At 44.2% G+C, this 23,132-nt stretch overlaps 1 protein-coding gene across 3 annotated transcripts in view; it reads right to left on the reverse strand.

Annotated features, from left to right (window-relative positions):
• The window catches only part of RPTOR (regulatory associated protein of MTOR complex 1), a 325,518-nt gene that overhangs the window by 180,236 nt on the left and 122,150 nt on the right, over positions 1–23,132 (reverse strand). For all 3 annotated transcript variants that reach the window (XM_088829259.1, XM_088829260.1, XM_088829261.1), the window contains one exon: positions 11,972–12,130. In XM_088829259.1, coding sequence (XP_088685385.1) covers positions 11,972–12,130 — 159 coding nt within the window. The remainder of the gene's footprint in view (positions 1–11,971; positions 12,131–23,132) is intronic.

A 23,132-nucleotide genomic window follows, 5' to 3' on the forward strand; every position in this document is an offset into this window, starting at 1 on the left:
AGCACCAGCCTAGGAAACCATCGCATTTTTATATACCAGCCACATTCTGCTGTTTATCTGCTTCCCACAGGGTTCTAGCTCAGCGACAAGTGGCTGCAAACGGCTGGGGCAATTCTGACCCCCTTCCTGCCACTCCTTCATCCCCATGACTGTCGGGAAAGGGTGATGCTGTCATCTTTGCTGCCTTCTAGGTACAGCCCCACAAGACCCAAAGACAGGGAAGAAGCACAAAATAAAATATATTTTAACATATTGAGTTCTGAAGTCTGGCCTTTGTAACTGAAATGTAATTTTTATATTTCTCAAAAATCAAAAGTTATTTCTTAAATTTCTGAGATACAAAGGTAATTAATGGTGATTCATTAAAATAACAAAGCACTAATCCATCAGGAAACGTGTTAAGCATTTTCCCTTCCATTCCCTGTGCCTCCGGCTGCCCCTGAAATGGTTCAAGCGGAGTTGAACCCAGCCAGTGAGCCCCACTGGAGGGCAGAACTGCCTCCATTCTCTAATGCTTGTCCAAGGGACAGCATGCAAGGAGCTTTCAGAATTGGTCTTCAGCCTCACGAGTTTTAGTTGTGACAGGGGCTGGCATCCTAGGCTGTCCACAGGGATGCTGGGGCACAGAGAATGGCTTGGATCTATTCCTCCACACAGATAGGCTGCATGGTGGGTGCAGCCTCTGGAAAGCCAGTTGAGGAGAAAGGGCCTTTGTAGCTGAGGTGGAGGCACCCCAGCCCTGAGGGCATTTGGGGATGGTCACTCAGTGTGGGGCCCATCCCAGGCACTGCCACGCTTGGCAGCATCCCTCGCCTCAACCCACTACCTTCTAACAGCACTTACCCCTCTCTGCCAGTCATGACAACCAAAAGGTTTCTGGCAGCGGCGGTGGTGGTTTAGTTGCTAAGTTGTGTCCAACTTCTATGACCCCATGGACTGTAGCCCACCAGGCTCCTCCATCCATGGGATTTCTCAGGCAAGAATACTGGAGTGTGTTGACATTTCCTTCTTCAGGGAATCTTCCCAACCCAGGGATCAAACCCACTTCTCCTGAATTGCAGGGTGGTTCTTTACTGCTGAGCCACCAGGGAAGCCACCAAAAGATCTCTGGACATTTAAATGTGCTCCTGAGAGGGAGGAAATCCTCCTTTGATGAGAACCTCTGCCTTTGAGGAGAGATAATTTCATTTAAAGCAGGAGCTGTATTCTGCAGTTTAGTAAGCCTGTAAAACTTGGAAGTCTGTGTCCCTGGAGGGATACAAAATCAACTCTATTAAACTGCATGGAGGAAAGTGGCCTTTGAGAACTAATCCTTACTAGAACTTGAGCAGGTGGATCTCATTTCCCATGTCGGAAGGATCCTGGGGAGTCTGTCAAGCTTCAGGCCAGAACCACGGTTCTGCAAACCTGCAAAGGGCAGCCAGCAGGATGCTGGCTGCAGCGAGTGAGCAGAGGACAGAAGAAACACTCAAAGTGCAACTATTTCTATCCTGTGCAATATCCCCATGTCTTCTAGGCTGAACCAACCTACCCAAGCTGGAGAAGTCAAAGTCCCCCGCACCGAAGGCCACCTGGAACACTCCAGGGTCTCTGAGGCAATGGTTTGGTTTCTCCCCCACCAAAAACTACAAGTACAGAGAATTCTAATCAAAGCATCTCTCCTTTTTCTTGAAAAAAAAAAAAAAAACAACAAAAAACATATCCAAGGCCATGTTTTCATTTCAAACAAAGAAAAAGAAACAGGGTTTAGATAATTTATTCATTACACTCCACTTTAGCTGTCAGGTTATATTAAATATTAAAAAAAAAAAAAAAGCCACATGCTTCATCAGACTGTCATCACAGCTGAGTCAACCACAGAGGCGGCCAAGCACCGAGCCCCCGGACAGGAGCTGGGAGGAGGTGCACTTTGTTCTCCAGGTAAAGCCAGCCACCTCCCAATAAGTGGCTCTCTATCTCTGAGCAGATTCTAAGTTCAGATAGCACCTAACTTCCAATGGTTCAACTCATGAGTTTTTGACTTCAAACTGGGGCAAAGTGACATCCATGCAGTAGAAACTATACTTTGAATGTCAATTTTTTTTCTGGGCTAGTGACATGCAGTCCTTGATGCTGGGCAGCGGCAGTGAGCACACCTCCCAATTAGCCCACAATCAGGAGGGTGAACAACCGATTACAATTATCCAGGACACAAACAACCCTTCTGTTGGCTGATGGATTCTTTATCACTGATTCACCTGGGAAGCCCTAGGTTAGGTGCAGCAAATGCGTTTTCAGCTTTTGGTATTTCCAAGTATGATGGCTTATGGGACATAACCCCACTGTAATGCTGAGGAAGGTCTGTACATCTGCCAAGGAACTCAAAATATGAATCAGAAGTCTTAGCCAGAGTAAAATGACATCCTCCTAAGGGATTTCTGGTAAAGTCCCCAAGGGTGCATGTTTCCTCTGACCTCACAGAAGCACAGGCACATCTGGATGTGTCACCCTGGCTTTCTCTGGATGGTAAAGGCATCTGCATGTAGCTATTCTCCAAGGAGAGCAGGGGAGCATGGGTTAGCAGAAAATTCGTCTTCCTTCTCAAGGAAGCAGCAGCGGAGGTGACGGCCCAGAGATGTTAGGTTATGGGGCAGTGGTACTCGTGAATCGGACACTCCAAGGTTTAAGTCACAAGCAAACTCCTTGAAGCCCTTAATGCTGAAGGTTTGTTGGTTTTGTTGATACTTTCTCTGCCTTTCCTTTATTGTTGTCTAGTCACTAAGTTGGAGAAGGCAATGGCAAGCCACTCCAATACTCTTGCCTAGAAAATCCCATGGATGGAGGAGCCTGGTAGGCTGCAATCTATGGGGTCACGAAGAGTCAGACATGACTGAGCGACTTCACTTTCACACACTGGAGAAGGAAATGGCAACCCACTCCAGTGTTCTTGCCTGGAGAATCCCAGGGACGGGGGAGCCTGGTGGGCTACCGTCTATGGGGTCGCACAGAGTCGGACACAACTGAAGTGACTTAGCAGCAGCAGCAGCAGTCACTAAGTTGTGTCCGACTCTTCGACCCCACGGACCAAAGCCTGCCAGGCTAGTCTGTCCGTGGATTTCCGAGGCAAAAATATTAGCGTGGGTCACCATTTCCTTCTCCAGGGGATCTTCCTGACCCAGGGAGTGAACCTGCATCTCCTGCATTGGCAGGTGGAATCTTTACCACTAAGCCACCAGGGAAGCCCTCTTTCCTTTATTACAGCTCAATAATTTTTTACCCTGTAAGCAATTTCAAATAAATGTTATTTAAATAATAGACTGTATTGGTTTGGAAAAACTACACACCACTATCAAATAGATATCTCTTATTCTGGTTTAGTATATAGTTCATTACTGAGTCTGTTGAAGGATGGATCATAAAGGTTCTTAAATGTGCTGTTATCAAAAGGATTTATTTGTGATTTTTTAGAATCAATATTTGTGCCAGACCACATTTAACATTGATTACAATTGTTACTTTATCAATACTGAGAGTATAGCAGTCCCCCTCCTCGAAAAAAGTTGGTAATTTTACTGTAAACTTGATCTTGCTAAAATTTTTGTTTATGCTTGCAATGGCTGAAGACAATCAGAAAAAATTCTATTTCTTTAGAGAAGAGTTAGCAAACTTTGGACGATCTCTTTAGAAGAACTTTAAAATTGTTTTTTTTTTAATACTATTTTCTTGATGCTGAGACATAAAACTTTAGACCATATCTTAACTGATTTCTCAGATATTCTATGTTTGAAAACCAGATTTATGGAGGAAGAGTTCTCAAATGAGCGTGCATCAGAATGGCCTAGAGGGCTCGTTAAAATGCGGATCTCTGGGTCCCTCCCTGGAATAGGCTTCCCTAAGTCTTCAGTAGGGTGTGATAATCTGCATGTATAAAAAATTCCAAGAATATTGCTACCATATTTTAAGAACCCCTGGTGCAGAGAGTGCAAATGCTGGGGCAAAGAACATTCACTTTCCAGTTTGAGTGTCACCTGTTCTTCCTATGGATCACGGAGAACACTTCCTTTTTTCCATCCATGATTTAACATTTTACATGTAATGATCGGGAAACACTTTGCTGATGATACTTATATAAAAATATCCATTCATCCATGAGTTGACATGTAAGAAGGGTTTTAACTATGAATTCAACCTCTTAGATTTATCTAGGGCTATTCAGATTTTTGACCTCATTTTGGGTCACTTTTGGAAAGCTGTATTTTAAAAGGCATTTTCCATCTAAGTTGTTAAATGTACTGGTATAAAATTATTAACATTCTCTTATCTTTTCAATGTCTACAGAATATGTGGTGACATCTTTCATTCCTAAATGTTGTCTTTTCTCTTTTTTTTTCTCGCTACCTAGACTTGTTAACTTACAGATGTTTCCCAAACACCAAACTTTAGCTCTGTTAACCTTCTGTACACCTGGTCTCTATTTTAATGATTTGTTCCCTTGATTATTTCTTCCTGCTACTTCCTTTGAGTTTAGATTGCTCAACATTTTCCAGTTTCTTAAGGTAGACATTTATATTTTTATCTTAAGTCTTTCTTTCTTTCTGTATAAGAATTTCCCCATAAGGCTATACATTTTTATATAAGCACTGCTATAGCTGTATCCCACAAGTTTTGACAAGTCATATTTTCATTACTGTTTAGTCTGAATTATTTTCATTGTCCCCTGTCATACCTTTTTTGATACATATATTATTTAATTTCAAAATACTTGAGGATTTTCCAGGTAGCATACAATTTCAGATTCTGTGGTCAAGGAATAGACTCTGTATGATTTCAACCCTTCAAACTTTATTGAGACATTTATTTTTGTAAGGCAGCACAGGCCTTTCTCGTGTTCTATGGGCGCTGGGTGTAGGGTTCTGGTAACTGAATCAAAGCAATTGCTGGTCTTTTAAGTGATTTTTTTTTTTTAATTAGAAAAATATGCCATGTCTGGAGTTTTGTGTGTGAGAAAGTATTTAATTATCTCGTCCAAGGTAAGGTGCAGTGGCTGCGCTTTGCTGGAGCAGCTGTGAAGAGATATCCCACGACTAAGGTAAGAGAAACCCAAATAAGACGGTAGGTATTGTGACGGGGCATCAGAGGGCAGACACACTGAAATCATAATCACAGAAAACTAGTCAATCTGATCACATGGACCACAGCCGAATGTGGTTCACTGGAGAAGGGAACGGCAAACCACTTCAGTATACTTGCCTTGAGAACCCCATGAACAGTATCAAAAGGCAAAATGATAGGATACTGAATGAGGAATTCCCCAGGTCGGTAGGTGCCCAGTATGCTACTGGTATTCAGTGGAGAAATAACTCCAGAAGGAATAAAGGGATGGAGCCAAAGCAAAACCAGTACCCAGTTGTGGATGTGACTGGTGATAGAAGCAAGGTCCGATGCTGTAAAGAGCAATATTGCATAGGAACCTGGAATGTTAGGTCCATGAATCAAGGCAAATTGGAAGTGGTCAAACAGGAGATGGTAAGAGTGAACGTAGACATTCTAGGAATCAGTGAACTAAAATGGACTGGAATGGGTGAATTTAACTCAGATGACCATTATATCTACTACTGTGGGCAGGAATCCCTCAGAAGAAATGGAGTAGCCATCATGGTCAACAAAAGAGTCCGAAATGCAGTACTTGGATGCAATCTTAAAAATGACAGAATGATTTCTGTTCATTTCCAAGGCAAACCATTCAATATCACAGTAATCCAAGCCTATGCCCCAACCAGTAAAGCTGAAGAAGCCAAAGTTAAACGGTACTATGAAGACCTACAAGACCTTTTAGAACTAACACCCAAAAAAGATGTCCTTTTCCTTATAGGGGACTGGAATGCAAAAGTAGGAAGTCAAGAAACACCTGGAGTAACAGGCAAATTTGGCCTTGGAGCACAAAATGAAGCAGGGCAAAGGCTAATAGAGTTTTGTCAAGAGAACGCACGGGTCATAGCAAACAGCCTCTTCCAACAACACAAGAGAAGACTCTACACATGGACATCACCAGATGGTCAACACCAAAATCAGATTGATTATATTCTTTGCAGCCAAAGATGGAGAAGCTCTATACAGTTAGCAAAAACAAGACCAGGAGCTGACTGTGGCTCAGATCATGAACTCCTTATTGCCAAATTCTAACTTAAATTGAAGAAAGTAGGGAAAACCACTAGACCATTCAGACATGACCTAAATCAAATCCTTTATGATTATACAGTGGAAGTGAGAAATAGATTTAAGGGACTAGATCTGATAGATAGAGTGCCTGATGAACTCTGGACGGAGGTTCATGACATTGTACAGGAGACAGGGACCAAGAGCTTCCCCATGGAAAAGAAATGCAAAAAAGCAAAATGGCTGTCTGAGGGGGCCTTACAAATAGCTGCTAAAAGAAGAGAAGTGAAAAGCAAAGTAGAAAAGGAAAGATATAAGCATCTGAATGCAGAGTTCCAAGGAATAGCAAGGAGAGATAAGAAAGCCTTCCTCAGCGATCAATGCAAAGAAATGGAGGAAAACAACAGAATAGGAAAAACAAGAGATCTCTTCAAGAAAATTAGAGATTCCAAGGGAACATTTCATGCAAACATGGGCTCGATAAAGGACAGAAATGGTATGGACTTAACAGAAGCAGAAGATATTAAGATGAGGTGGCAAGAATACACAGAAGAACTGTACAAAAAAGATCTTCACGACCAAGATAATCACGATAACGTGATCACTGACCTAGAGCCAGACATCTTGGAATGTGAAATCAAATGGGCCTTAAAAAGCATCACTACGAACAAAGGTAGTGGAGGTGATAGAATTCCAGTTGAGCTATTTCAAATCTTGAAAGATGATGCTGTGAAAGTGCTGCACTCAATATGCCAGCAAATTTGGAAAACTCAGCAGTGGCCACAGGACTGGAAAAGGTCAGTCTTCATTCCAATCCCAAAGAAAGGCAATGCCAAAGAATGCTCAAACTACCGCACAATTGCACTCATCTCACACGCTAGTAAAGTCATGCTCAAAATTCTCCAAGCCAGGCTTCAAAAATATGTTAACCGTGAACTCCCAGATGTTCAAGCAGGTTTTAGAAAAGGCAGAAGCACCAGAGATCAAATTGCCAACATCCGCTGGATCATGGAGAAAGCAAGAGAGTTCCAGAAAAACATCTATTTCTGCTTCATTGACTATGCCAAAGCCTTTGACTGTGTGGATCACAATAAACTGTGGAACATTCTGAAAGAAATGGGAATACCAGACCACCTGACCTGCCTCTTGAGGAACCTGTATGCAGGTCAGGAAGCAACAGTCAGAACTGTACATGGAACAACAGACTGGTTCCAAATAGGAAAAAGAGTACGTCAAGGTTGTATATTGTCACCCTGCTTATTTAACTTATATGCAGAGTACATCATGAGGAACGCTGGGCTGGAAGAAGCACAAGCTGGAATCAAGATTGCTGGGAGAAATATCAATAACCTCAGATATGCAGATGACACCACCCTTATGGCAGAAAGTGAAGAGGAACTCAAAAGCCTCTTGATGGAAGTGAAAGAGGAGAGTGAAAAGGTTGGCTTGAAGCTCAACATTCAGAAAACGAAGATCATGGCATCTGGTCCCATCATTTCATGGGAAATAGATGGGGTAACAGTGGAAACAGTGTCAGACTTTATTTTTTTGGGCTCCAAAATCACTGCGGATGCTGATTGCAGCCATGAAATGAAAAGACACTTACTCCTTGGAAGGAAAGTTATGACCAACCTAGATAGTATATTAAAAAGCAGAGAGATTACTTTGCCAACCAAGGTCCGTCTAGTCAAGGCTATAGTTTTTCCAGTGGTCATGTATGGATGTGAGAGTTGGACTGTGAAGAAAGCTGAGTGCCGAAGAATTGATGCTTTTGAACTGTGGTGCTGGAGAAGACTCTTGAGAGTCCCTTGGACTGCAAGGAGATCCAACCAGTCCATTCTAAAGGAGATCAATCCTGGGTGTTCATTGGAAGGACTGATGCTAAAGCTGAAGCTCCAATACTTTGGCCACCTCATGCGACGAGCTGACTCACTGGAAAAGAGTCTGATGCTGGGAAGGATTGGGGGCAGGAGGAGAAGGGGAAGACAGAGAATGAGATGGCTGGATGGCATCATCGACTTGATGGACATGAGTTTGAGTGAACCCTGGGATTTGGTGATGGACAGGGAGGCCTGGCGTGCTGTGATTCATGAGGTCGCAGAGAGTCGGACACAACTGAGCGACTGAACTGAACTGAACATTGGTTTTAACCTATCAATTACTGCCAGACTGTTACTCAAATACTGGATATGTTTCTTTCTCTGGTCCTGACAATCTTGCTTTATGTATCTTAAACTCTATTAGCCATCTATGCATTCAGGATAGTTATATCTTCCTGATGACCTGAATTGTCTGGTGCAATGTCTCTCTTCAACTCTGGCAAAACTCCTTGTCTCAAAGTCTACTTTCTCATTAGTAATACGGCCACTTTGGCTCTCTTTTAGCTAGTCTTTCATGATAGACCTTTTTACATTCAAGCATCTCTCAGGACTTCCCTGGTAGTCAGTCCAGCGGCTAAGACTCTGAGCTCCCAATGCAGGGGGCGTGGGTTCAACCCCTGGGGAGGGAACTAGATCCCACATGTTACAACCAAGAGTTCACAAGCTGCAAATAAGAAGAGCCTGCATCTGCAATGAAGATCGAAGATCCTATGTGCCACACCTAAGACCTGGTGCAACCAAAATAAATAAATAAATAAAAATATTAAAAAAAAGAAATAAAGTGCATCCCTGCTGACAGGAGAAAGTGTGATCTTGCTTTTTATTCAATGCGACATAAACTTATAAAACACAAAGAATGAGGGACGTTCTAGAGGATAACTGGTCTGCACTCCAAAAAGTCAATGTCTACTGTTCAGAAAATGGAAACACGAGTCACAGAACGGGAGGGACTCTTTTAAAAATGAATATCTGATAAAGGAATTGTACCTAAATATAAAAGGAACTCTTAAAACTGAGTGATATTAATTGATAAAAGTGGGCAAAAGATATGGAAAACCCACCAAAGAAAATATACAGATGGCAGCCAAGCATATGAAAAGATGCTCAACATCATATGTCATTAAGGAACTGTAAATTAAAAGGAGATACCACAATGCACCTAATTAGAATGGCTAAAATCCAAAACACTGGCAACAGCAAATGTCAAGGAGGATATCGAGCAATAGGAACTACCATTTATTGCTGGTGGGAATGCAAATGACGCAGCCACTTTGGAACAGGGTTTGCCAATTTCTTAGAATGCTAAACATAACAGCTAGTCTAGCAGTGGCTCTTTTAGGTATTTACACAAATGAGAAGAAACCTTATGTCTACACAAAAATCTGCACAAAAGTTTAGAACAGCATTATTTACAATTCCCCAAAACTGGAAGCAACCAGGATGTCCTTCACTAGTGTTACATCCAAATAGTGGAATCTTTTTCAGTGGTAAAAATAAAATGAGCTCTCTAGCCATGAAAAGACATGAAGGAAATTTGAATGTATACTCCTAATTGAAAAAAGCCAGTTTTAAAACACTACATTCTATATGGTTCTAACTATATGATACCCTGGAAAAGGTAAAACTATACAGACAATATGATACAAACGACAGATTTAACCCCTATATAAAACATATAGTTGATCAAGACACACTAGGTTATCTCACAAAGTCAAGGTATATTTAATACTAGAAAATCATATATTTTTCAATGTATTTCAAGTTTAAAGGAGAAAAATCATACCATCATCTAACACATACATACACAACAGCTTGGGGGGAAAAGTAATATCTACTGATGACTTGAAAGAATAAACTAGGAATAGAAGGGCATCTTTTTTAAAATGTTTTTATAAGGTTGTGTTCATTTCTACCATACAACAACATGGTGGTGGTGGTGGTGATTTAGTCACTAAGTCATGTCCGACTTTTGCGACCCCACAGACTGTAGGCCGTGAGCTTCCTCTGTCCAAGGGATTCTCCAGGCAAGAATACTGGAGTGAGTTGCCATTTCCTTTAAACCCAGGTCTCCTGCATTGCAGGCAGATAACTGACCGACCAAGCTACGAGGGAATCAGTCATAATCATACACCTGTCCCCTCCCTCTTGAGCCTCCCTCCTTTCCCCACCCTACCCCTCTAGGTCATCACAGAGCGCCAGACTGGGCACCGTGTGATACAGCAACTTCTCACCAACTATCCACTTTACACACAGCAGTGTATAGATGTTGATGCTGCTTTCTCCATTTGTCCCACTCACTCCCTCCCCACTGTGTCCACAAGTCCATTCTTTATACCTGTGTCTCCACTGAGAAGGGCTCCTTTTAATCCAATAAGGACTTTTCTTATTTTTTATTCTTTTTACAAATATCTATAGCAAATATCATACCCTGATGCAGAGGACGCACTCCTTTCAAAATGAGGAATGAGACAAGGATATGTAGTCACCACTCTACTCTCTGGGAGGTGCTGGTAGCACAGAAAGATACAAATCATAAACAGCAAGACTGGAAGGAAAGTAAAGGAAAGTAAACTGCTGTGATTTGCAAACCACATGGTAGTCTGTTAAGAAATTTTTAAATATGTACAAATCATTAGGATTAATGAAAGAACAGCAAATTAGAAAGAAAAAAAGTGAAGTCACTCAGTCGTGTCCGACTGCGACCCCACAGACCATAGTCCACCAGGCTCCTCTGTCCATGGAATCTTCCAGGCAAGAATACTGGACTGGGTTGCCGTTTCCTTCTCCAGGGGATCTTCCTGACTCAGGGATAGAACCCGGGTCTCCCTCATTGGAGGCAGACTTAAAGGCTGAGCCACCAGGGGTAGGCTAATTAGCAAATTAGCAAACATAAAATAAATGTACAAAAAATTAACTGCCTTGCCATACACCCTGGTAAAAACTCACAAAACATAATTTTTAAACATTTGTAACCATGTCAAAAAACTAAAGTACCTAGGAATAAATCTAAAAAATGATACAAACCTTTATGAAATTATAAGTACCACTGAAACACACTTTGAAAGAGCACAGTTTGGAAAACCCAACAATATAAAGATGTTGACTCTCCATGCCCCCACACCATTTAATCTACTGATTTGCAAGCTGATTGAGTATTTTCATAGATCAACAGTCCAAAAAGAATAAAGCTGGGAAACTCACCTTCCCAAATATCAGGACTCTCTGAAAACCTACACCGATTAAAACAGCTAACTGGCATAAAGGGAGACCCACGGAACAGAACAGAGAGCTCGGAAACTTACCTACTCACTAAGGAAATCTGACTGAGTCTAAAGTTGGCACTAAATGGTAATGGTATCCACTTGAAAAAGAAAAAAGAATCTGAAACCCTACTTAAAAGTATGTGTAAAAATTAGTTCCAGGTAGATTAAAGACCCAAATTAATGGACAAAAATACACTTCTGAAAGAATACATGGAATATTTCAGTGACTGTGGTATAAGGAAAGTCTTAAGAAGATACAAAATGCCCACATCGAAGAGAAGACTGAACAGGAGCCACTTCAAAATAAAGAAAGCCTGTCCACTAAGGGACATCACAAGAGAACAGAAGCAAACAGACAAACCCAGAAACCAAGCCATAATCTCAGGGACACTTGCAACTGACAAAAATGGTAAAGGGTTACTGTCTACAATACAAAGAATTCCATCAAATAAGTAAGAAAAAGACACAATCTAATTGAAAAACAGGAGACACCACTGCAAGAGGGGGAGCCTACGTGGCCAACCTAGAAACCGGAAGGCACCTGCATTTGGTTTTGTGGAAATCAATTAACTATTGATGGCTCCATAGAAGCTACAGGTGAATAGGAGCTGCAGCCAACCACCAAAACTTAAAGATTTTCTTGTAAAAACATAAATAAATTGGGCTCACAGGAACCTTTTATAGTGCACCCACCTTGTTGAAGACCCAGATCTCGCCATTCACGGTGGGCCTGGGCACCCCATGGCCATTGTAGTGGAAGAGGACCCGCTCCTCCTTGGCATTTCGGCGTAAAGACGTGCAAAGCTTCTTTACTTCATCCACAGTCGGATCGAGGCTCTGCTTGTACCGCGCCTGTTGCAGGAGACAAAGATTAAGAAACTTACCATGGATTCATGGCAATACGTAACACTAAAACTTCATCCTTTACTCCAAGTTTGCATTGAATGGACACTGCACAAATGACCTCACATCTCTCCATCCCCAGTGGGGACGATGCCTTGAACATTCATTTACTCAACAAATATTTATTGTGAAGATCCCATGAGGTAAATAAGTAATGCCTGCCACACAGTAACACGAGTAAGAGGTAGCACCACTGTGATATCAAAAATATTTCTTAGAAGCATTGAATCTCTTTGGTAAAACCCTGGAATGTGGAAGAAGCAACTTACTTAAACACAGAAAGCTGTTATACATACAGTGGCAAGGGAGAATGGTTTCAAAAAGACAAGGTAAGAAAGCAAAATGCACCTCTCTTGCTTAGTCATATTCGCCAGCTTGGCCCCTTCCCACTACTCCTGCCTGGACCCTTGCTGATGAACCTAAAGAATACACAGAAATCAACAGCCATATATACATACACACACACACTCAATCGATAGATGGTTAAAGGATACAACTGTAAGGAACTCCCACTTCTAAAGCAACAAAGAAGATTAAACTTAACAAGAAACACACAAAACTCTTAGAAGGAAATTTTATAAAACTCTCCTGGAAAACAGAAGGAAGCATGAACAAACTGGAGATGCTCCCAGGCTGGGAAAGATGCACCCACATTCTTAAGACATCAGTTTTCTCTAGGTTAAGAGTCCACACGTTCCCAATAAATGTAACAACAAACTATTTCACCGAGCTGCTACTGAAGTTTGAGTGGAAAATAAACATGCCAGAACAGCCAGGAAAAGACTGAAAGGAGAAATATGAGGGGTCCTGCTCACTGACATTTTGACCTCCTCTGGGCCTCTGTAAGGAATCAAGTGTGGATCAGGGCCCAGAGAGACCAGCCCGCCAGGGAACTACTACAGAGGCCAGAATTAGGTCCAAACATGTTTCCTCATGCAGTCACAATGTTACAATCACTGATTTTATTTCATTAGAGACTGTGCTGACACCAAGAGAACCTGAGTCTGCCCACTCCACACAGCTATCCAGCTAGGATATGTGAAGTCCTGGTTCCACTGAAAGACCATTCAGTGTCCTCCAAGGTTAGTCCTAAACAAGAGTGTTGTTCTCCCCTACCACACACGAGGTCACGGGGTTGACATTACTCGGAGACATTGGTAAAGTTGGGGATTCGTTATTTCTGACCTTGGCTCCATCAAGGTCTTCTTCTATGGGATGCAAAAGATGATTCAGCCTCGTTTTCTTACCTATCACCCAGAAAGGACACATTAATGGACCAGCATGAAAGGCACTACAGATATTAATAATATGCCTCCTGGGGCTTTATGGGAATTAATTAATATTTTTAAGGGCTTTGAAATGAGAAGCACTAAATTAAATGTCACTACACCACGTTAAGGTTTTGTTTCAAAATGAGAATGCCCGGGATAATGGCTCCGCAGCTGGAGGGAGTGCCGAGGCGCAGGAAGCATCTCAGCATTTGGGAGATTCGTGACAACCGTAGCTGGGCGTATTAAATGACAGTGCAAGTCTCTGAAATACTGCCTGTTGTGCTGGGCATTGCTACTGTAAGTCCAAATCTCAAGACAGAATAAAATACAACAGTGGAAATTTCGGGGGATGTGAGACGGAACAACAGGAGGAAGGAGGAAAGGAAAACTGGCCCTGGGCTTAGTGAAGGGGATGGGGCTCCAGACTTCACTTCCTTCCAGGACTGTCTCCTGCTAACTCTAAATGCTAACAAAGCCTAAGCAGACTCTGCCTTCCCTGCGGAGGTGGCCCCTCCTCCTGCAGATTCCAGAGGCTACGCAGTGCGGGGGTGGGGGTGGGGGACAGGACTCTGCTTCAAGACGCTCAGTGGGCAGTGGAGGCCCTTCTCCATCTGGTGAAGCCACACAAGGCGCTGCTGTTGTGCCTTCAGGAGAATAACAGCAGTGCCTGGGGAGGAGAAGGGACTCTGCTGGGTGGTCTCACAACAGAACCTCATAAGGAAGAAACCTGTGCTACAGGAGCGGCACTGCCTGTGCTCCTCTGGGGTTTCTAGTAAAGATTACTGTGCATTACTCGACTGGGAATGTGATTATGAATAATGTTATTTCCATCCTTCTATGGCAATGAGCAATACCTCAAGTTCAGAACCAAGAAACAGAAATGCCTGAGAGATTTTCTCAGAACTGTCCAGGAGGAATAAGCATACTGTTGGATTTTGGGCTGCTTCTGCCTCTGCTCCGGGGTCTTGCTAAGATTTCCCTCTCTCCCTCTCCTTCCCAACTAGGAAGCAAAGGCCTTCAGGGAGCTGCTCGGCGCGGGAAGATCAGGTCTGCTCAAGGACATGTGTCTCAGGTGCTGTCCCACGTAAGAAAACTCCAAGCCCCTGGCAGTTCAGGAGCTTTATGCCACCACCCCTCCCAGAACACTTACGTGCTACAGCCCTTTGCATCCTCACCACCACTACCGAGGCCCAGCCACTGCGATCACCACTGCTACCACCGTTAACAGCACCTCCAGAACCAACACCAGCGTCCCATCCCATCACCACCACAGCCCTCTCCCCTCCTCTCTTCTCCCATTCCCTCAGATTGCTCTGATTGTTTCTCTTACCTCTTCCCGGGTCCATCCTTCACTGTCAGCCCTCTAATGTGGCTGTGACTCAGCTTCCCTTCTTTTTTCACACTACATGCTCCTCCTGGGCAGCATCTCTGAACAAATCCATGGCTGAATTCCTTGTCGTGCTCCACATGTGCCCACCCTCTGGGCTCCCAGCCATATCGAGTCACCCAAACCACACCCCTCGGGCCTGTCCTTTTCGATGCTCTCCTTCTCACCTCCCCTTCATCCAGTGAACCGAACATGTGGCTGTACCACCTGTGCCTTCAGCAGGGGTCAAACAGCCCCCAACTCTCCCCAGGACTCCAGACCATCCTCTCCAAGTCTTTCCATTCGGTCACAGCCTTCCCGCTTAAACACACAGCAATCAGGCCACTTGCCCCTGAAAATCAAGTCCTCAGTGGGGGTGTCTGCTGCCCTCAAGACAGCCACCATGCCTGACCATGGCACAGACACCTTGGCTGCCCCACCCCCACAGCCCTCTGGTCAGCCACCGTATCTTTCCCAGGGGTCCTGAGCAAGCTGTGCCCTTTCACACAGACCCCAAAGTTACTCTGTTGTTAGGAAGAATACAAGGCGAGGTGTTGTGCAGCACAAGCACACTGTCCAGTCCATTTGCACGTTTTATTTTCTGTTTAAATGTTTTCACTATTTCATAGTCAGATGCTATCCTGTACAATTTTTTTTCCAGTGTTATCATTATAAGCCTGTTCCCTCAGCCCCCAATCTCTTAATCGAAAAACAAACAAATGAAAACCAGCAACTATTTACCTTTTAAGTTGAAATGGAAAACTTGAGTCCTTGAAGTGCAAACAGGAGGCAGGGGCCTCTTGTAAACAGGTGTTCAGTCTATATCTCTCCCCCCGCTCAGAACCTAAAGGAGCTCACAGACACTGCGCTGGCTCTGAGTGGCACATCTATGAAACAGGTGCAGTTTTCATCCAAAATGTAACCAGAGCCTTCCCAAACTCGTCACCGAAAGGTGGATCTCAAACAAATCCAAACCATCTCATGAAAAGAGAAGGCAGCCCAGAGCCCTTCGGCAGAGCGGGAGCAGAGCCCCCAGCCCAGCCTGGTGTCCAGCCTGCAGGCCTCACCTTGGCTTTCATGCTTATGCACCTGTGCAGCCTGAGTCTGGTCACTCAGTACAGGTAGAACCAAGTTTAGTTGCTTTTCAGAAATAAAAGGGAAGTCTAGAAACAGAAGTCTCCGATCATTCTCCATTTGGTTCCCACCTTTTCATATTATTCTGGAATTTTATGTCACATACAGAGATAGAATGTATAAGCCATCATACTGACCCCTTAGGAGGATCCTGGCTCTGAAAGTGGCTGACAGATTAGGGCCGTTCCACCTGCCCAGGTCATCACTAGAATAAGAGGCTCATGACATGTGCTCTACAGAGAGATCTGATCTGACTTAGATTTATGTCTGCCTCAACAATCCAGGGCCCCTTTCTACCATTCATTAAGTAGTAATTTATTTTCTGTCTTCTAAGAATCTCTCTTCTTGACTCATAGTCCTCAAGACTCCAGCACAGACTGTTCTAGCAATGTGCTCCACCCACTTCATAGTGTTAGCTGAGCAGCAGACACAAATATTTTCAGGTATCCCACCGCCCACGGCCTGCCAAGATCTGCCAAGGGCAGTGATGTCTCAAAGGAGGCTTTGACTGCATTAAGACAAGTGACTGAACCACCTCACCATAGCCTGCCCTAAAATCAAGTTCCAGTCCATTTCCAGGCCTGACAGTAAAGTCAATGCTACATCGAGCCTCCAGGGAGAGACAGGCTGCAGGCAAGCCAAGTTTCAGCGAGGTCCCTTGGAAAGTTTTGGAGCCCTCCTGGCCACCTCCTGTCCACACCCTCCACACCCGTGACAGCTCTATGGCGGCCTCTTTCCCTTGGGTCTCTGTGCTGCCTCCACCCCTCCCCACTCAATACTGAAGAAGAGTCACACAGGAGTCAGGTGTGCCCAGTGGTAAGTCTCTCCCCTCTGCAAGAGCTAGGGTCCCTGATACAGAGGGCTTGGGTTCATCCCCAGATCAGTGATTTACCAGCCATTCAACTTGGGAAAGCTCACAAACCCAACCCAACCTCAATTTCCTCCTCCGTAAAACAACCAAAATACTACTATCCCTGACTACTCCCCAGGCTGCGGGGACCACGTGAGAAAAGTACATGTCATTAAGCTGGAGGACATGGATGGAGACTGGCACTGGCGCTGCACTTCTGACGTGCCAGACTCCTGACCTTCACACCCACTGTGCAAAGTAGGCGTTGTCATCATACCCGTCTTAGACAGGGAGCTGGGCACAGAGAGGTGCGGCAACGACCACGAGGTCACACAGCTGGAACTGGGCCAGCTGACTTCAGCTGACTTCAAAATGGGCCCATTTTGAAGTCAGAAGCATAAGGACATCCATGGAGACTCGGAGACCAATGGTGAGCTTTCTCGTGTTGCTGCAAACTGGGGACAAGCAGGGAGTAGAAAGACAGACCAGCCGTCTCTGGCCATCCTCACGTGCCAGCATCCTGTCATGCTTCAATATGGCCCCTGGGCTCTGACACCCCACTAACAGGAAGGCCTTCCTCTCAAGAAGGGCTGATAGCCTGAGCACCTGCCTTGACTGAGCTGCAAAGATTACAGCTGCTTGGGAGACTGAGACTAGCTTAAGTCACTCATGGCTACTGATTTTTCCAAATAATTCCACATCCACACTGACTCCCTCCTTGCATTAATGCCGGACTACCTCCAAGCAATATTAATAACTGCTAGTGACCTGGAGCACTCAAAATTTACTAATCTGCCTGGTGGGCAGAGAAGGAGAAAACTCAGAATGTAATAAGCTGTATGCGGCAAGTGGAGGGGCGGGAGAGGGGAGACTGAACCTCAGGCCCCAGGGCTGGAGCATTCACTGGACACAGGAATACGGGCACTCCAAGCCTGCAGTTGTGCTCCGAGCCACTGCCACAGCTGCAGAGAACTTCTGGACGCAGCTCACAGCAGCCACAAAATGAACGAAGGGCGTAAATACCAAGCAGAGTGAGGAGGAAATAGGTATCATTAAATGGTTGCCAAACCAGGCCGGAGAGCGGCCTGCTGGGGCGTGCCCGACAGCTCGAGCCAAGCGGGAGCTCACTCACAGAGACAGCCACCAAACTGACTCACGAGAAGCAGTCCCTGCTTTACGCCTCCTACCACCAGAGTCCACTCTGAGTCAAGCACCAAACAGGGCTGCCCCAGGCTCCAGGAGCCAACAGGGGGGTCGAACTCTCAGAGTCTGTATCTCCAGCTAGTCTATCGCCATAAATTCAAACTTTCATCTGCCATAAGAAGCATTCTTGCTAACCCCATTCATTTACTTTTCAAAGAAATTTCTTATAATGTTCTTAGGAGCTAGTCTGATTTTTGCATGGAGGCTCAGAAACCTGCGAGTGACAGGACAGGATGAGCTGCTGGCTCCAAGACAGCTCCAGAGGACCCCAGTGACCTCTGAGCAGGACCCCAGCCTCCACACTGAAAGTTGAAGGAGTCTGCCTTCCAGGTCCACGCTTGTCTGCTCCACAGAATGTTTTCTAGAATACTAGTTTGGATAATTTCATCGCCCCGGGGCAAAATGTCCTGGCTTCTCTCCGCTCACTCACCAGTACAACCTGACTTCCACCCTGAGTGGGAGGAGAGTGTCTGTGCCTGTAGCGCCCAGGCCTCAGCATTAGAGCTTCCAAGGCCGGGGAAGCCCTGCTGGCAGGCACGCGTGGGTGAGAAATGCTTAACGCTAGTACTGAAGGGTCACTATACAAGGTCAGAGTAACTACTGGTGTTTTCAACATGTATCTTCCCAATAAGAACAGTTTTACATGAAATCTGTAAAATCACCGCCTCTCTTTCCTTTATGTATTATTCAATAACAATTTTCCCTTCCTTCCTTAACTTGCAAAAGAGGCAGGAGAGAATGAGAAGAGCTGGTTTAGTATTCAAAGTCCAGAAATAGCAACCATAGCTTTGAGATGGGGTCTGAGTCCACTTGTAAAATAAAGGCCTCATGTGGTCAAAGTCCAGAAATAGCAACCATAGCTTTGAGATGGGATCTGAGTCCACTTGTGAAATAAAGGGCTCATGTGGTCTCTACAGACATGCTTAGACTCTCCCCTCAGTGGATGTGAGAAACACTGTTGTCATCAGGGAGCAGTTCTGTCCCCCAGGGCACATTTGGCCTGGAAGTAGACTTGGTTAGTACAATGGCGGGGGTGGTGGTAGTTCTCTTGGCATCTGATGGGTAAATGTCAGGGAAGGTGCTAAATATCCTACACCTATGCTCACAGCATGTGGGGACATAACTGCCACAAAGATAAATTATCTGGCCCAAAATGTCAACAGTGCTGGGTTTGAGAAAGCTTGCTTTAGAGGGAAAATATGAAACTTTGATTTTAATGAGGACACACTGATTCTAATCTAATAAACTGAAAAAAAGGAAATTGAAGAAAAATGTATTTAATATACGACCATTTATCTAAGAAAGAGGGCAACAAATGTGTGTAAATATACATGTATTTATATATGTATATACTGTTCAATATATACTGCTCAGCAATACATGAGCTGTGAACTTCCAGATGTTTAAGCTGGATTTAGAAAAAGCAGAGGAACCAGAAATCAAATTGCCAACATCTGCTGGATCGTTGAAAAAGCAAGAGAGTTCCAGAAAGACATATATTTCTGCTTTATTGACTATGCCAAAGCCTTTGACTGTGTGGATCACAACAAAGCGTGGAAAATTCTTAAAGAGATGGGAATACCAGACCGCCTGACCTGCCTCTTGAGAAACCTGTACGCAGGTCAAGAAGCAACAGTTAGAACTGGACATGGAACAACAGACCGGTTCCAAATAGGAAAAGGAGTATGTCAAGGCTGTGTATTGTCACCCTGCTTATCTAACGTATATGCAGAGTCCATCATGAGGAACGCTGGGCTGGAGGAAGCACAAGCTGGAATCAAGACTGCCGGGAGAAATATCAATAACCTCAGAAATGCAGATGACACCACCCTTGTGGCAGAAAGTGAAGAGGAACTAAAGAGCCTCTTGATGAAAGTGAAAGAGGAGAGTGAAAAGGTTGGCTTAAAGCTCAACATTCAGAAAACTAAGATCATGGCAACCGGTTCCATCACTTCATGGCAAATAGATGGGGAAACAGTGGAAACAGTGGCTGACTTTATTTGGGGGGGGGCTCTAAAATCACTGCAGATGGTGATTGCAGCCAAGAAATTAAAAGACGCTTACTCTTTGGAAGGGAAGTTATGACCAACCTAGACAGCATATTAAGAAGCAGAGACATTACTCTGTCAACAAAGGTCCGTCTAGTCAAGGCTATAGTTTGTCCAGTAGTCATGTATGGATGTGAGAGTTGGACTATAAAGCTGAGCACTGAAGAACTGATGCTTTTGAATTGTGGTGTTGGAGAAGACTCTTGAGAGTCCCTTGGACTGCAAGGAGATCTAACCAGTCCATCCTAAAGGAGGTAAGTCCTTGGTGTTCATTGGAAGGACTGATGTTGAAGCTGAAACTCCAATACTTTGGCTACCTGATGCAAAGAGCTGACTCATTTGAAAAGACTCTGATGCTGGGAAAGATTGAGGGCAGGAGGAGAAGGGGACGACAGAGGATGAGATGGTTGGATGACATCACCGACTCAATGGACATGAGTTTGGGTAAACTCCAGGAGCTGGTGATGGACAGGAAGGCCTGGCATGCTGTGGTTCATGGGGTTGCAAAGAGTCAGACATGTCTGAGCGACTGAACTGAACTGAACTGATACTGTTTAAAAGTTAAAACGATTACCTACAGAAGAAAGGGGGACACAGGGTGGCAAGGACGAGAATAGAAGCTAGACTTGAATCCACCTTCAAAGCAGGGAACATGGGTTTGATTCCAGGTCTAGGAAGATTTCACATGCCATGGAACAACTAAGCCCATGCACCAAAACAACTGAGCCTGTGTGCCTAGAGTCCGTGCTGTGCAACAAGAGAAGCCACAATGAGAAGCCCACTTACCACAACTAGAGAGTAGCCCCCGATCGCTGCTGCAACCACAGAAAGCCTGAGCAAAGCAATGAGCACCCAGTGTAGCCAAAAATAAATAAAGAAATACATTAAAAAAATTTTAAGCAGTTCCTTAAAAATTCTAAGTAAAATGAGACAAATGAACCTAATTTTGTGTTCAGTTGACTACATAACCAGGCAGACAGGGACTCTTCAGTGTGACTGTATCTACACCCTGACATCAGAAGAACTGAACACACTTCATGTACAGTTGGCAGTAATGGTATCAGAAAGGCTGGTTTTGCTTCTGGAAAGGGCCGAGTGTAGGGTGGGATGGGGCACCTAAGTACTGCGACATCAGTACTTAGGTGGTGTCCACAAAGAACGTCAATGCTAAGGGTGGGAGAAACAGATACAGCTTTAAGATCCAGGGGATTAACTAAAACCTTGCAGTCCTGAAGCTGAATCAGCAAGATCTCATTCTATCTTTAAAACAGAAAGAAAGAGCACATGGTAGAGACTGGGCATGAGCAGTGAGCACCTCAGGCTCAGATTAAGCTCTCTAAATACCAATTCCTATTAAAGGAAACCAGTGAACCCTGGAGACTTGGCTGAATTCTGGCCTGGAGCAGAGGATGTACAGAATGAGTACAGAACATCCTGTCCTGTCATATGAGATAGGAAAGAAGTGATCAAAGACCTCCAGACCTGTATCAAAGAGAACCAGGAGCCAATTTAAAGAGGCTTTAAGTGGCCAAAGAGAAAACATGAGCATCAATGATTAACAAATGCAGCAAACTTTCATTGCACATGAAAGATAATGGAACACATACCCCGTACCAGTCACCTCTGGGAGAAGTGTATTCATTATTTTGCAGTGGGGTAAAAAAGAAATAAGTATTCATACTGGCTTCCCTATATGAGCTATATCTCAAGATACCCAAATAACAGACGAGAGGAAGTCTCTCTTCTTAGCAATATACGAGTTAACAGACAAAGAGGAATAATAGAGCACCACCTTTTTACAACCTCCAATGGATGTGTCCAGGTAATGACCGCCAGTGGCTGCTAACTTCACAGAGAGAAGACAAACCATTCACCATACATATCCTAAAGGAAGTACACACCATCACCTATGGAATGTTGTGTCCCCAAAGCTCCCTCCAACTGGAGGAATCTGGTCAATCCTGGGGGGTGAGGGAAGGGTTGGCAGAATTCAGATTTCAAGGAATTCTGTAGGGCACATAACCTGATTTCTTCAATCAATATTTGCAGCAAGAAACAGAGATGGATGATTGGAACAGGATGGGAGAAGGGGCTTTTTAGATAAATTCTATGGATTAATAGGGTAGATCAACCAGTTATAAGGTATCCACCTTACTTATGTTCTGATTCAAATAAACAAACTGTGTGTATGCATGCGTGTAGTTTTTTAAAGTCATAATTACCTTCAAGATACACTGAAATATTTACAGATGAAATTATATGATGTCTGGGATTTGCTTCAAAATAAGCCAAGGGAGTGGGTGGGAGAGGGGGCGGGTGGTGGCATAGATGAGAGAGGACCAGAAGAAGTTGGTAACTATTGAAGAGAGACGATGGGGAGATATGAAAGTTTCCCATAGTCAAAAGCTTTAAAATTAACGAATGAATAAGCCACAGAAACAAACAGGCAAACAAGCAAACAGTATTTCAAAATGTTGCCATAATTAAAATGGAACTCCCCTAGAATTGTTTTTATGCATAACTTAATGTCAAAATTGGCTATTTTTGATTAAAATTATTTGCTTACATGAAGCATTTTGGACAGACATCTAAAGAAGGTGTTCAGACAGGTGAAAAACTTACGAATGTGTTTTTACCAATATCTGAAAGAGTAATGTACCTGGGAAAAAAGTTTCATAAACATAACACAGATATTGGTATGTCTCAGAAACCCCTCTCATGTTTCATACACAATAAGGAAGTATAATAATGGTTCAGCTTACTCAGAACTAGTGTTGATTTTTCACCGTGGGTCACATTTCCCAGCTGACCAACAAATGCCGTTTTGCACAGCCAATGCCTCTAAGGGGGTTGACAAAGCACTCCGGCCACATCATCTCCTCTGTCTGCATTACAAAGGCACTCACTGCCCTGCACTGGAGGCTAGACTCGGAGCCCATCGTGCCCATGAGAGGCCAGCAAGCCAGGGGAGCACAGGACAGTGGGCGCACAGGGCCCGCCGTTCCCGCCAGGCGGTCTGTGGGCTCTGCGAGTAAACAAGTGAGTGACCATCACACAAGCTGAGGCGCGTAGCCGTGTC

The sequence above is a fragment of the Moschus berezovskii genome, chromosome 20, assembly GCF_049115385.1.
Source record: "Moschus berezovskii isolate FMDL1 chromosome 20, NW_MosBer_1.0, whole genome shotgun sequence".
Taxonomy (NCBI): domain Eukaryota; kingdom Metazoa; phylum Chordata; class Mammalia; order Artiodactyla; family Moschidae; genus Moschus; species Moschus berezovskii.